This window comes from Camelus dromedarius, chromosome 7 (assembly GCF_036321535.1).
Source record: "Camelus dromedarius isolate mCamDro1 chromosome 7, mCamDro1.pat, whole genome shotgun sequence".
NCBI classification, from domain to species: domain Eukaryota; kingdom Metazoa; phylum Chordata; class Mammalia; order Artiodactyla; family Camelidae; genus Camelus; species Camelus dromedarius.
This window is the reverse complement of record NC_087442.1, coordinates 60,831,938-60,846,977: the sequence shown is the minus strand read 5'-3', so window position 1 is coordinate 60,846,977 and position 15,040 is coordinate 60,831,938. Positions and strand designations below refer to the sequence as shown.

At 31.5% G+C, this 15,040-nt stretch overlaps 1 protein-coding gene across 1 annotated transcript in view; it reads left to right on the top strand.

Moving 5' to 3' along the window:
- The window catches only part of CASD1 (CAS1 domain containing 1), a 42,919-nt gene that overhangs the window by 25,622 nt on the left and 2,257 nt on the right, over positions 1-15,040 (top strand). Inside the window, exons 11-17 of the mRNA XM_031454912.2 lie at positions 5,216-5,335; positions 6,321-6,477; positions 7,851-7,930; positions 10,158-10,259; positions 11,632-11,772; positions 12,316-12,393; positions 14,300-14,392. Of these exons, the coding sequence (XP_031310772.2) occupies positions 5,216-5,335; positions 6,321-6,477; positions 7,851-7,930; positions 10,158-10,259; positions 11,632-11,772; positions 12,316-12,393; positions 14,300-14,392 (771 nt within the window). The remainder of the gene's footprint in view (positions 1-5,215; positions 5,336-6,320; positions 6,478-7,850; positions 7,931-10,157; positions 10,260-11,631; positions 11,773-12,315; positions 12,394-14,299; positions 14,393-15,040) is intronic.

The following is a 15,040-nucleotide window of genomic DNA, read 5'->3' as shown; positions in this document are numbered from 1 at the left end:
ATAATGTCACTTTAATGTTTCTTTAAGGCACCACCACCTGTTTTGTGTTTTATATTCTCTGCCATTTATAGAGCCCCACCCAATCTTTTTGTCTTCCCTTTATTCTCCCACCACCTGACTCTTTGAGAATATACAGTCTTAAAAGCAAAATTACTGTTCAAAAAGATAAGGCAGTAATTTATTTGTATTTACTTGGCCTTAATTTTAATGTAGTTAGGAATAGCTAAAATCTAAGGGTATTGTTTCATGTCCTCCTGTTGAACAACTAATTTTAAAGTTATCAAGAAACTTTATAGATGATACTGAATTGCAAAGGATTTAGAATAGGCAAATTACTGTCAAAAGAAATCAAATTAGAGGATTATATTTTATATTCTACCCTTCACTGTATTTTAGGAAGTTTGACCAACTATTTTTATACTTTTAAGTTTAAAAAACTTTGGACTCTCTCACCTCAGTATTCAGAGTACTCAGATACTGATGGGTTCTCCTTGTTGACCATGTAAAACATGCCATGCTTCCTAAGTAGTACCTCCTCCATTAGATAGAGGACCCTTCCTTTGCTCACCTAGTGTCTTCTACATACTGACAAAATCATCTTTTCCTTCTCCTTAGGTGTCTTAAAAGACTTAGGATTCTCATGATATGGGGACACTTTGGATTTGGTAGGGGTAAAAGAAAGTATTCAGAATTGTAACATTACAGCTACACACAGTTAAAATAAGCTTTTAAGAGTGAACATAGGTATCTAATAACTACCTTTCATGGAAGTTTTTATAGTGAAGGTACAAACTGATTTCTATAAAATATGTTTTAAAAATTTAACAAATTCTTTCATAATTTGGGAACTACTAAAAAGTTTTTTATTGCTTTATTTGCTTATATAAAGCACATGTCTGTAAACAGTAATTTAACATAGAATCAGTGATTCAATTTAACATTGAATCAATGTTAAGTTGAGATAAGAGGGGGAGTGTTTCCCAGAAAAGAGTATTTTGAAATTTCCATAGCAGCAGTTAAGAAGGTAAATAATACTGGGGTTTTTCAGGTATCTCTAACAATTGGAAAATACTAATGTTATTCTTCATTAAGTTTCTTTATTATTTTCAGAAATTCCTGATTTTATGTATGGTTTGTTTGAAAGGCAGAGGGCAGAAGAACAAAGTATAATTTTAACTGTAATTGTATGGTTATGATATGTGTATTTGTGACAGCAGTGAAACTCCTGTGACACTGCAGCTGTAGGGGACCCGGAGAATTCAAGCAATTATGGAAGAGTCAAGACAAAAAAGAAATTCAAAGCGAAGAGAGGTGAAGACAGTAAGAATTAGTTTATAAGTCCAGTTCAGAATTTGTAGGATAAATTTGGCAGGTTCTCTAAATAGTAAGTAGAGATGAATATTGAATCCTAGGAATATCTGACTTACAAAGAAAGATTAGATTAATTTGGGGGGGGGGTTATGTTTTAAGAAAATGCCACTTAGAGACATAATTAATTGCTGACATATGAAAGGGTGATAATACTGTTAAAAAAAAAAGAAATCAGAATTAATGGCAGATTCGGTTTCTCAATTCAGTGATTCTAGAAAGGATTTGGATCATAAAAGGATGAAAGCAATTTGGCATTCTATTATAATCATTTGCCAAGCTAGCATTCTAATACATCTTAGACTACATCCTAATACATCTAAATTACAATTTTGAAAAATCCCTGTTCTGGAAGGACACACTTGTCTTTAACAGATCATTTATTATGATTAATTAGCATATCCCTGTTCTTTTATATAGAATTTTGTGGCTAAAAATTACCTATATCTACATTGGCAAAGCATTATTAGCATGAATTCTAACATACTTTGGGACTTGATTCTTGGATATTTGATTCCATTAAAAACTCTTTTTAACAGTCATGATTAATTATTAATCTTAATATTTTTTATTTTTAGTAAAATATGTCAAACTTGAGTTGTGCCATGTTTTTATACTAAAATAGAAACTCTGTCAAAAATTACAGAGAATTATTAAAATAATCCAGATGGTCTGGCAGATTGTAGTTGTTGGTATAAACATTCTTTTAAAACATATCAGATATGGATAAAATACTATGAATTTAATGTGGAGAGTATAGCAAGTTAGGTAAATATAGTAAATGATTTTATGTTACTCTTGGGCTTTTTCTCCTTCAAGAGTTTATAAATAATCTTCCTAAATGGACCTGAATAAAAAGTCTTAAGGGTAAATTTATGGGACTAGAAAAAGCAGAAACGGAAGTCAGCCTAGCTATTAATTCTAATGAAGTTGTATTCTAAATATATTTTTAATACTAAAATTTTCTTGTAAGTAATACTTGACTCTTGAAAGACGAAAAGGAAAATAATTTGAATTAAAGGAGACTAAAGAGAAATGAAAACTAAATGCAATGTGTGATTCTTGATTTAAGGTTCTTAACTCAAAAAAAATATTTCTTTTTAATCATAAAGGATATTATAGAGAAAATGAGGGAAATTTGAATATGGATTGTACAGTAGATGCTATTATAGTCATTAAATTTCTTGAATATTATAATGATAATATGCTCATGTAAGAAATAATGTTTCTTCTTAGGTGATACTTGCTAAAATATTTAGGGATGAAGTCATGTGGTTTGCAACATACTTTAAAATGGTTCAGCATGGAATATAGGTGTTTGTTGTACTATTCTTGTAACTTTTCTGGATGGTTTAAAATACCTCAAAATAAAAAGTTGAGAGAAATATTACATGGTATTTGTAATAATCCAACATTGGTAGGAACTTGGCAAATTGTTGTGATAGTATTTAACTCAGTTTAAATGAATTTTATTTACTTTTTAAATATAATAACCAGGTCTCAACCTCGTAGACCCAGACTCAGTCTTGAAGGGACTTAAAAGCATGTTTTATGAAGAGTGGTTAAAGTAATTGGGAATAGTTAGCCTTAGTTTGGCATCTGTTTTCAATACCCATGTAACTATCAGATGTAAGAGAGATAAGCCTGTGCATATGGCTCTAGAGCTACACTCTACATTTTGGTAGCCAAGAGCAACTGTGTAGCTAGTCAGTTGTCATGCAGCTAGTTGGAACTGAGATGTGCTGTAAATGTTAAATACATACCAAATTAAGTATTATTAATTGTGATAAATGCATACAGTTAAAAAAAAAACTTAGTATAGAAAGAATATAAAATACCTCAGTAAATGTTGGAATGATATTATTTCAGATATATCGAGTTAAATAAAATATATTTATTAGTTAGTTTCATTTATTTCTTTTAACTTTTGAAGTGTCTAGTAGCCACTTTAAAAATTTACCATGTGGCTTGCATTTTATTTTTATTGCACAGCACTGTCCTAGAGAGCTTAAGTTGGTAGCTTTTACATAGAGTTTAATCTCAACTTTTAATGAAAAGGAACTCTGTAGCAGTTAATAACCATCTGCAAATGGAATGAATTGCCTTGGGAATCTGTATTTTTTCTGCTATTAAAAAGTGGCTAAATATTTGAAGGAAATATTTTAGAGTGCATTCAAGAACAAGGTAAAGATACAGGTTTAGATCAATGTTGAGGTTATTTCAAAACTACATTCCCACCTTCATCCCTGTGATTCTAATATGTCACACCTTCATTGAAAATTTCTGATTTAATGATGAGATGACATTTAAAAAGAACTAGTGATGAAAACTAATAAATAAAAACTCTTATATATAGATTGTTGGTGCTATAGGAACTCCAAGGAAGGAGAAATGACTTTCATCTGAGAGTGAAAAATTGGAAATTTTGAACAGGGCTCTAAGGAAGAAAAGGATTTGAATAAGGAAAATGCAGTTAGGAGAGGAACATTTCAGGGTGGAATGAACTGATAAATAAAGGAGAAGTGAAGGACCAGTTTAGGAGACAGAGAATCTAACAGTTTGGCTGGAGTGGAAGCTATGTTGAATGTATGACCTATTACAATCCAGGGTTTTTTTCCTTCCAGAAAAAATGTTATCCCTCAGAAAAGAAAAAGATGTGTTCAAGAATGCATTCAAGGATACATACAAAAGATGTACATATTCAAGGCCTTGTAAAATCTGTTTAAGGTGTCTGTTCAATTATTTTATTTTATCCTACAAACTATAACTTGGGGAAGGCACATTAACCTCAAGTGGCCATAAGCAATGTTAACACTGGGTAATTACAGAAATGATCAAATGAGTCTGTAAAGAAGAAGCCAAAAATTTTTTACTTCAACTTAGTAATTATTCCTGAAAGAATGGCCTTATAATTATTACAAAGGTTGGATACCACTGAATATTTTAAAGCCTTTTAAAGATCATTTTAAAAAAACAAGAGTACTAGCTATGTTGTGGAAATCATGAATATACACGTAAAGGACAAGTAGGTGGTGGAGAGGTGCAATGACAGTGTTCTGAGGTTATGAGAAGGAGGACTTGTAAGTGAAATAATATTTCCAGTGACTCCCATAAAATATAGATTAGAAATAAATTTCATTCAACTTAGACAGAAGTGAAGATGTGATGCTCTGAAAAACCATGGTAAGTGACTTTAAGGGTTTGGTCATGATGAAACATTGATGTAGGAGTGTAAAATAAAATTGTTTTATTAAGTAATAGTGGGAGGGAAATACTATTTCTGAATTGTGTTTGAATATGTTTTTTAAATGTGTATGTTTGCTAAATAGTTAAGTTTTGTAAGTAGTCAGTGACAATTTTATTTGCAAGTCTAAATTCTGTATATTTAAGGGGGTCAAAAACTATGAGATTTTGTTTTGTTTTTTATCTCCTCATTGAGAAAATGTGAAATCCAGAGTGACCATGTATTCAGCATATATAGGTGATTAATAACTATGGATATTATATATTCTAATTGAAGGAAATGTACAAAGTACTTCACATTTATTATCTCATTCATTCCTCACAAGACCCTTTAGAAAGGAGGTGATAGTCTCATTCTGCAGTTTAGAAAACTCAAACTTAAAATAGCTAGTAAGAGGCAGAACCAGAATCTGAATCTAGTTCTGATTCCAAAGTCTGTTTTTTTAACCCCTGCTATAATGCCTAATTTTTGAGAATAAATATTTTCATTGAGCTAGTGCTGAATGTTAATGATGCTTCATTATCTTGGTTAAATGTACTGGTTGTGATAATTTAGGGATAGTTAGTGCCAGCATACGTGTTACCTGTGTATTTTTGTCAACAGTTTTTGCCTGTGTACATGCACATTCGGGTTCTGGTTGCTGCATATCTATTTCAGACAGGATATGGGCATTTCTCATACTTCTGGATCAAAGGAGACTTTGGAATCCATAGAGTATGTCAGGTAGGAATGCATTATTTTTTTCTTTCACTTCAACATGCTTTTGTGCCTAACTGTTGAGAAAATATAAATATGGCCATTTTAAGGCCATGAATAATTTGAATTTATGAAACAGCACAAGTTGTGTTGTTTCTGTTCTTTGATTATAATTCAAGATAAGTAATTTATTACTGAGGGAAGAGAAAACATAATTTAGATGAACGTATAATAAAAGCACTGGTACACAGGGGAGAACATTGCTGGTGCACGTTAGTTTTGGAGAAATACATAGTTACCTGGGATTGTTAGAATATGCTATGTTTTCTTTCTCCAAGAAGAGGATTAATACTAAGTTTCTACCTTGTGCTAAGCAGTTTGTAAACATTATTTTATTTACCCCTCATTACAACCCTGAGTTCTGATCTTTAAGTTGACAGATAAGGACACTGAGGCTCAGAGAGGTAAATAATTTGCCTAAGGTCACATAGCTCTAATATTAATCTGCTCAAATTTTCTGTTCTTTGAATGACATACTGTTTAAGATGACTGTTACAAAGACCCAAAGATACTTTTTTAAGACACTTTTTAATTCGAGTTATATCATTTTGTATCTTTTACAACTCTCAGTTGAATACCAAATGGGGTAAATCAGCATCAAACAGATGAAATGGACACTCTTTTGTTGAGCTAATCTAATCTCTATTTATAAACTGTAGCCCTAGGAAGGAGGTTTGTGATTCTCTCCCTGCATTTAATAAGACGGCAGTTGTAGCCAGGGACAGCTCAGGCTGATGCTTTGCTGAAGTTCAGTTAATATAATGATGCATAAATATTTTATATTCAACTCTTTACAGTGATTGTAGGACAAATGTAATTTCAGGTATTAGTTGAATATTCTTGTACAGTTCTTAGTCTAGTCTTAAGTAAACATTTATACTCTGTCAGAGAGAATCTGTCTGCTTTTCTTGTCTACCTGGAATAAAAACCATTTTTTTCTCCTTTTTATTAGGTCTTATTTCGTCTCAATTTCCTGGTAGTGGTGTTGTGTATAGTAATGGATCGGCCTTATCAATTCTACTATTTTGTCCCCTTGGTCACTGTGTGGTTCATGGTCATATATGTTACTTTAGCACTATGGCCACAAATAATCCAAAAAAAAGCAAATGGTAAATATGCTCTCTTACTAATGTTATTGTTTCAGTGTATTAAATTTCTTTTTAGTTGCTAAAGGCTTTTCTTTTTATTGAGGCATGTTGACAGTTTAAATTATGTATAGCATTGATATTTTGAAATTTTGTTCTTAACTGTAAAATTTTAGAAAAATAATTTAAGTAGTTCAGTTAGTGTAACAGTTAATAATAGTTTGCATTTATACTGTGTGTGTTTTCTCTCTTTTAAATTTCATTTTTCAAAGCCACCTTAGATAATAGTAACACAACGGTTTTCCAACTGTCTTTGTATGGATGCAGAAGAGAGGAAAGCCAAACACAGCTCAGGGCCATACATCCTGCTTCAGCCTTGGCAGCTCTGCTTTATTTGATTTCTTACACATACTGAGATTTTGAGTAAACATTCATTTGCACAAAGGCTTTTTATGCCAAACAAGTTCAAAAATAACTAGTATAATTTATCTTCTAGTCAACTCTTTAAGCAGTTTTTATCAACCTGTTTCACATAGAAGGAAACTAAGTGCCCAAAAGGTATCATCTTCAAATTTCACATAGCCAGGTACCAATAATGTTCAACGTGAAGTCACAGTTATTTATCTTAATGCTTCTTCCCCTCAAAGTCATGTCATTAAAATTAAAACTTCCCCTTTTTGGGAACAGTAAATTTTTTTGTTTTTAATAATGTATTTAACTTAACTCAACCAAATATTGTGTATCAAAAAATATTTTCTGTTGCCTTCCATTATAGTATCAAATAATTTTTCTGGGAAGAGTTAAGTTCCAGCTTTCAGTAAAGTCCATTAGTGTCTTTGGACACCCTCTATAGTTTAATTCCTCAACACAAACCTAGCATATTAATACAATGATAATATATAAAAAATGTGAGCACAAAACTTAAAACATGCATATGTTAAAATTCATTCTGTGGTTAAATTCTAGTCATTTGGGAATTCTTAAGCTCCCGCCTTAGAATGTTAATATTTAAGCAGTATTACCTAAGTTTACCTAATATTATCATATTCAACATGAGTGTTAGAATTACATTGAACATATTGTTCCAAATCTTGTTGTAACTTTCAATGAATAGATATAATTGACTCCAGGAAGTATTTTCAAATATATGTACAGCAGATAAACAGCAGGTATTTAGGGTATCAGGTGTATGTTGTAGCCTCATTCCTAGTAAGGATCCTCTACCTTCTCTTCCTTTGTGTCCTACTTGTAATTTATATTGCTTAGATATATTTTTTGTATCCTGTAGGCAGCCTTAAATTATTTTAAGAACTATGTACAGTATTAAGATGTTAAATAGATTTAATGTTTTCTATTGTAAATTTACATTTCTTAGTAAATTATTTTTTCTCTCTTAGGGAATTGTTTCTGGCATTTTGGCTTACTGTTGAAACTAGCCTTCCTGCTATTATGTATATGTTTTTTGGCATATTCACAGGTTTGTACAGTCTTTTTGGTTTATATTTTGCTCTATTTTATTCTAAAGTTCAAATCTCTTAAAGTATGAGAGAAGAGTGAGGGCTTTTTTTCAGCTTCATTTTTTAATGACTGTAATAAAAGTGTCACTCTGTAGTTGACTACTCAGTGTAGTTCTTTTGAGACCTATCTACTTTTGTTACCACTGTTTTTTGTTGTTAAGAGCAATTTAAAGCTCTTCCTCTGGCAATTGTTCAAAATCCATTTTACTTGACTTTGATCAATCAGACTTTTATTGAATGCCTCTTATAAGACACTATAAGTGAAGATGAAAATTCTCTTGACAGAATTTGCAACTTGGTTTGTGCATTATTCATTGCATCAAAGTGTTGCTTGATTTTTTCCACAACTGCATAGAGTAAAATTTTGGCAGTTAATAAAACCAACTTAGGAGCAAAGGGGTTTGTATATATAGTATGTTTAATAAAACTTGGTCATTTTCTTATCTCGAAACTTTTATTCCCCATATAATGATAGTTGAGATTTTCTCAGTTATTTTAACAAGATGGCAAACAGTTGCTGGCTGGTCAGTCTATCAGGCAGACATATTATTTGGGCAGCATGATATTTAAAACAAAATATTTTAATTTGAATGTCTGTAGTTGTGACATATTCTGTAGTATACTCCCATCTCCAGCACTGTCTGTATTGTACCTGGCTGTGTTTGTGTGTGTATGTAATCCTATAAAGCTGGTTTTTTGTTTGTTTTGTAGGCTTTCCTACTTATTTTCATACTTAGAAATAAAGCATTTATATTTCTGCCTGACTTTCAAGGTTTGTTGCAGGAAATAAATAATGAAATGATAGGCAAATATAAAAAGAAATAGCCAGGTAATTGCCACAACTACTTGACAGTTGTTTATGAAAATTCCCAACACTCTGGTGCATCTGAGGCAGAGAAAGAAAGGCAGACCAGCAGTTCAATAGAGAGATTAAGATTTCCCCAGCTTTGGATCAGTGTTGACCACTGGACAAGAAAGTACATTTGCCCACTATAGTCCAGTATCTTTCACAAAGTGGGTACTCAATAAATACTTGCTTATTGATCATATAAAAAATAAATTTTAATCAGAAATAAAATTTTAAATTATAAGTACATCATATATATGTGATACGATCTACAAGGCCATGTATCTCTAACATAGATAAATGAAATACAGAAATATAATAGGTATATACTTTATATTGCAATTCTTGGTAAGAATCACCCTTAATTTTTGGAGGCAGACTTTGATAGAACCTATTTTTAATAAGCTATTAGTATTTTAAATTCTGTGTTTAAATGGAGAATATTACATTTTACTAAAATAATAAAGTTCTGACCTAAGGATTCAGTATTACCTAAAATATACTACTATTAATATTTTTGCTTTGATTTTTATTAGTCTTTTTAAAAATTGTGATGTTACATTTTCTATGCTGTGGCATTGTATCTAATAATGGAGTTTCCTTAATAGAGTTTGTCGTCATTCGTTAGTATGGAAATTGAGGTTTTTGTTCTCTTTTTTGTAAGACTTCATTAATATGCAGGAATGTACCCAAGACTTCTGCCCCTTCATTCCCAGATTTTCCAGGCTGTCACATTAATGAGAGAGTACATTCACTAACTTGACTGGGGTAAAAATGTAAACTTTGTTTCAAAAGCTAGAAATGACATTTGGGTATGGTTAATTGAGTAAGGTGACTAATTCAGAGGATTCTTTTAACTCAAATGGCTAAGTATAGATTATTAAAGACATTTAGAGAAGGAAAAACTATGTTTTAACTTTAACCATCATCCTTTAGGTTATTGACACCATATTGGCTGAAGTCTTTTGTATTTTTGTGTTTTGATCAGAAAATATTAGCTGTTTTGTGTACTAGTTGAAAAACTTCAAATGGAATAATTTTCCAATTACCAGCTTGTTGTGTTTTTTTTTTTTAATTTTGCAGTCTCAGTAGCCTTTCATGTGCAATGCAAGTGAATTAACAAAAATGTTTTAAGTCCTGTTTATTAGCTATTAGGACAATAAATTTATTTTCAAATGAATTTCAAATGAAATTACATTTTCAAATGAAATAAATAGAATTTTTAAATTGTGAATGACCCTTATATAATCTTAACTTTAGAAAACTACAATTTATAATAGAATTGCAAAGCAAGTATTGACTTGTACCATCTTAATTTATTTTCTGGATACTCTTCTCAGGGTGCATTTGAGAAGATCTTTTCTCTCTGGCCATTGTCCAAGTGTTTTGAACTGAAAGGGAATGTATATGAATGGTGGTTCAGATGGAGGTTAGACCGTTACGTATGTATTTACCTTGTGATCTTTTGCTATTTCAGATTATACTTTTAAAGATTATTTGTAAGGTTTTAATCTATTTTTATTTGTTTTGGAATAAGGAAACATGTTGATGTAGTAAATCAAAGCAGTCCTGTCCTCCCACTTTTATAGCACAGAAAGGGTATGCATGTGTATGTAGGAAAATTCTGGAGAAATACTGTCTATAAAGTGACCTTTATTTGGGTCATAATTTTGACTTATAGATGATCTCTTATATCCAAAAACACAATTTTTATTGAGCCTCAATATATGCTCTAGATAGATGTTGGTGTTGTTATATTAGAGAAAGAAGACATACCACCAGGCTTCCAAGCCTTAAAAATCTAGTTTAAAACTCAAGATTACTACTTATAACTAGGTGCTAAACTCTGTAGTCTGGATTTTGTAGTAGAAGTGTGCACAGAAAGGAGAGCAGTGTCATGGATGATTCCATGAATTTAATCTTGAAGGATGGTTAAGATTCAGTTGGCCAAGAAAATGTAAAACATCTGGCACAGCATTTGGAAAACAATAGACACTGAATAAATACTAATTACTCCTCTTTACTCTTTAACTTCCATCTTTTAGTCTTTTCTTTTTTTATTCAGCAAATGTTTTCTTAGTGTCTATTCTGTGCCATTCCTGGTTTCCAATGACTATGTAGTTTCTAGTTATTTTTAATAAATAAAATATTTAATTTAAAAATTCTTTTTTGCCTTATTTTTCTAATTGAACGTTGCATTTCAAAACCATATATATGAATAAAAAGCTTTGCTAAAGCCTTGCCATAAAATAATTTTAAATGATCAACTTTCTCATTAGAGCAGTCTACTATAAAATGATAGCTCATATTAAGTCTTTGCTTAAAAAAGAAAGCTTATGTGCTTTCTGGTCCGCCATATATATATATATATTTTTCATTCTTATGTGCATTTACTTCTTTTTAAAAGCATAATCTTGGTGATGTTATGTTGTTTGCTTTATTTGATTGGAAATACTGATACGAAATGTGATTTATTTTGGTTGAGTACATTTAAATTTTACCATGTGTCTTCAGAATAGCTTTTATCATTATTAATTGTCTTTATTTCTTCACTTGTTGGTGAGACTGCTCAGAATGAATCAGCTTATCTCATCTCATTGCAGGAGATGTTGCTTGTCTATTGCAGTTTCCAACAATGACTAGCTTTACTTCATTTCTTTACTACTGATTTCTTGAAGTTTAAGGTGTTCATAGAAACTTTGGACCTATAAGCTTTTAACATACTTTTATACATATTGTCCTCGTTTACCAAATATTTTTGCTATTTACTGAAAAGTAGCTATTTAAAACAGATTTTGTCTCCTTATTTTTTAGGTAGTCTTCCATGGAATGTTGTTTGCTTTCATTTATCTGGCTTTACAGAAGCGTCAAATACTTTCTGAAGGAAAGGGTGAACCTCTTTTTTCAAACAAAGTTTCAAATTTTCTGTTGTTTATTTCAGTAGTTTCTTTCTTGGTAAGTTTTAAAGTATATTCTTCTAATTTCCAAAATCCTAAATGGTGTAGAAAATTAACTTTAAGAGACAGGGATTTAATTGTTTATTTTTAATAGTTTATTTTTAATAAATAAAATCTTTACTTTGGAAATTCTTTTAATCCTTATTTTTCTAATTGAATATAAATGCTAAAGAAAAAATACATATGTTAAATATGAAGAATAACTGAGATCTCAGTGAAATAGGAATTTTAAAAGTTGTACTAAGTTTGGGGAAAAAATATAATGTGAAGTGTTTGACGGGAAGAGCCATCCCTGCCTTATGATCACTATTTCCAGAAAAGCACAGGCCTATGTGTGCTCCTCTCTCTCTGCTTTCTAGATTTGGGCAGCTGAACACACCAAATGAGTGATGAGCAGAACTGTGCAGTTTTTACTGAAGCCTTTTAATAACATAATGAAGTATAATAATATAAGTAAAAATCTATTTAAAAAATTCTGAGAGTGCTGCCCCTTTAAGACATAACTACTTTTGTGAACTGTTCCATATATTTTTTATTTTAGACTTATTCCATTTGGGCTAGCAGTTGTAAAAATAAAGCAGAGTGCAATGAACTCCATCCATCTGTTTCTGTGGTACAGGTAATTATTTAGAGAAATTTTTCTTAATTCATGATAATAACATGGTCTTTAGAGGCAGAGAGACTTGAGATCAAACTCTATAAAATGTAGGTATATTACTTAATCTTCCTAAGTGCTACCCTTCTCTACTGTACCAGAGATATTAAGATCTCTTTTAAAGGGTTGTTTTATTAAATGTATGGAAACAATCAGTATTTGTTGCTTACTGGGCACTAGAAGATGTTAATTTTTTTTCTCTCCTGTTTGGTTTTTATTTATTCAAATTTCTCCATTTATTTACTTAATTATAGTTATTAATGATCTATTACGTATTAAGTACCATGCTACATATAAGAAGTACATATAGCGTCTGCCCTCACAGAGCTTACAGTTTGAGATATGAATCAGTAAGCATTCCTTCATTTGACAAATTCTAAAATTCATTTAACAAATATTTGATACCCACTGTGTCCTAAATATTATGCTGGGGGATTCAGTGGTGACTAAATCAGACATGGTTCCTACCCTCACAGAGCTTGCATTCTTCTGTTAGAGATAGTAATCATGTAAACACCATATAAATATAAACAGAAGTGCGTGATGCTACAAGGGAAGATAATAAGTGAATATAACCCAGTTAGAAATGGGGTGAGGATAGTCAGGGTTCAAAATGATTTCCCTGAAAAAATTAAGCTGTGAATGGAGAGCTGCAAGCAGGCAGCAAGAACTTAGGCCCTGTAGTAAAAAGGAGCCTATTCACATTCAAGGAACTTAAAGAAGGCCACTGGGCCAGGAGCTCAGAGAGCCAAGGTCTAGAGAAGTGTGTGGTGGTGACTGGGAGGTGGGCACAGGCTAGGGCCAACTCAAAAATCAGGTTTACATTTTGCTGAGATACCTCTGGTTGCGGGTAATCGTAGGGCATTGTGATTAGTGTGGTGATGGTCAAATACAGGGCACTTTGGAAACACATGGGATTTCCTCCTAACCCATGTTGATATCAGAGCAGAGTTCTTACGGAAAGTAGTATCTAAGCCGAGTTCTAAAAAATGAGTAGCCCAGCAAGTAGGAACAGGGAGAATTTCTGGAGGACCTTCTTAAGTTCTTTTCAATGAAGAAACTATTTTACTCCTCTTAAGCCTCTGTATAGTCAGTAGAACCAAGTATGTGATAGATTCTCCAAACACAACTGATAATGACATTTTAAACATTACGCTGTATTCATACAGCATTTTTATGACTTCTGTAAACAACTGTAGTGCTTACTAGTAACACTTTGCATATTATATATGATGTTATTTCTGTAACGACTTGAAAGGAAGGGGGATGTTACTACTCACAGTGCACCAACGCAGAACAATATAAGGAGCGCTAAGGGAGAGAGTGACTGCACCCAGAAGAACACTAACATACGCATTCCTGAGTCTTATCCCTCTTCTCCCAGTCACTACCATTCACATACTCATCTTGCCTTAGTTACTTTTTCCCCCACATTTACATAACTGTCAGTGGAAGGAGTTTTGAAGAAAGCAAAAAGAAGGGGGTGGGTGGCTCCCAACAAAGCAGGTACTTTATGGAAGAAGCAAAGTTGTCATGGGGTTTTATTAATTTTGCTACATGAATATATCATTTCTTTCTACACAAAGGGCTTCAAAGTGAGTCTGTAGTTTTTCTAATATACATAAAATAAAACTGTTCAGCCATGTGCTATGTAAAAACCTGCATTTGTTTGCAGTATACAGACCACATGCTGAGAAATCTAGTTTGGGTAGATTCTAGATCAAAAATAACATAATACTTTATCTTTTGAAAAAAAACACATTGTGTCTGTGTATCAAGTTTAAAAATATAAAGATTAGAATTATCACTCGAAAGTAAAATGCTTATAATAAGCAGATGATTAATATTTTCCTTTATGGTTTGTCTTTAGATTCTCGCCTTCATCCTAATAAGGAATATCCCTGGATATGCCCGTTCAGTTTACAGTTCATTTTTTGCTTGGTTTGGGAGAATTTCATTAGAGGTAGGTACATTAATATTTTGGTCTATCTTACACAGCCAAATTTTATATGCATGTGTGTATGTGAACGTGTATATGAGTGTGTAAGTCTGACATACTTTTTTTTTAAACTAAAGCTATGTTTTTTATGGAATCATAGGGAAGAAACTCAGATTTTTCAACAGGAGTATTGCAAAATGTTTTTAAAGCTTTATTTAAATGACTAGACGTAGATGACTTTCAAATTTTTTTATATTATTAAGTTTTTAAGTGTAACCAAGATGCTGAGATCAGGAGAGAAAAAAATGAAATAGATATAAATGAAATTTGTAAATAGACATAAATGAAATCAGAGGATTTTGATTTGTTCATCCATAATTAAATATTATATTACTGGAATTTAGTTCATTGATGCTTATCATAATAAAATTCACTCTTATGATTGGAAGTTTTGGGAAAATTTTAAAGCTTACTACATTTTATGTGTAATACCTAATATGAAATTATCTACAAAATCATTCTGAAGTAGGTTTTGAAATACATTCTGACTGTTCTGAGTTTTATTTGAAATAGAATTAAAATAGAATTCATATTGTAATCATAAAAGATATTTTAGAGTATAACATTAAGTTGTCCTTAAAATAGGGAAGATTAATCTGAGTCCTTGAATGA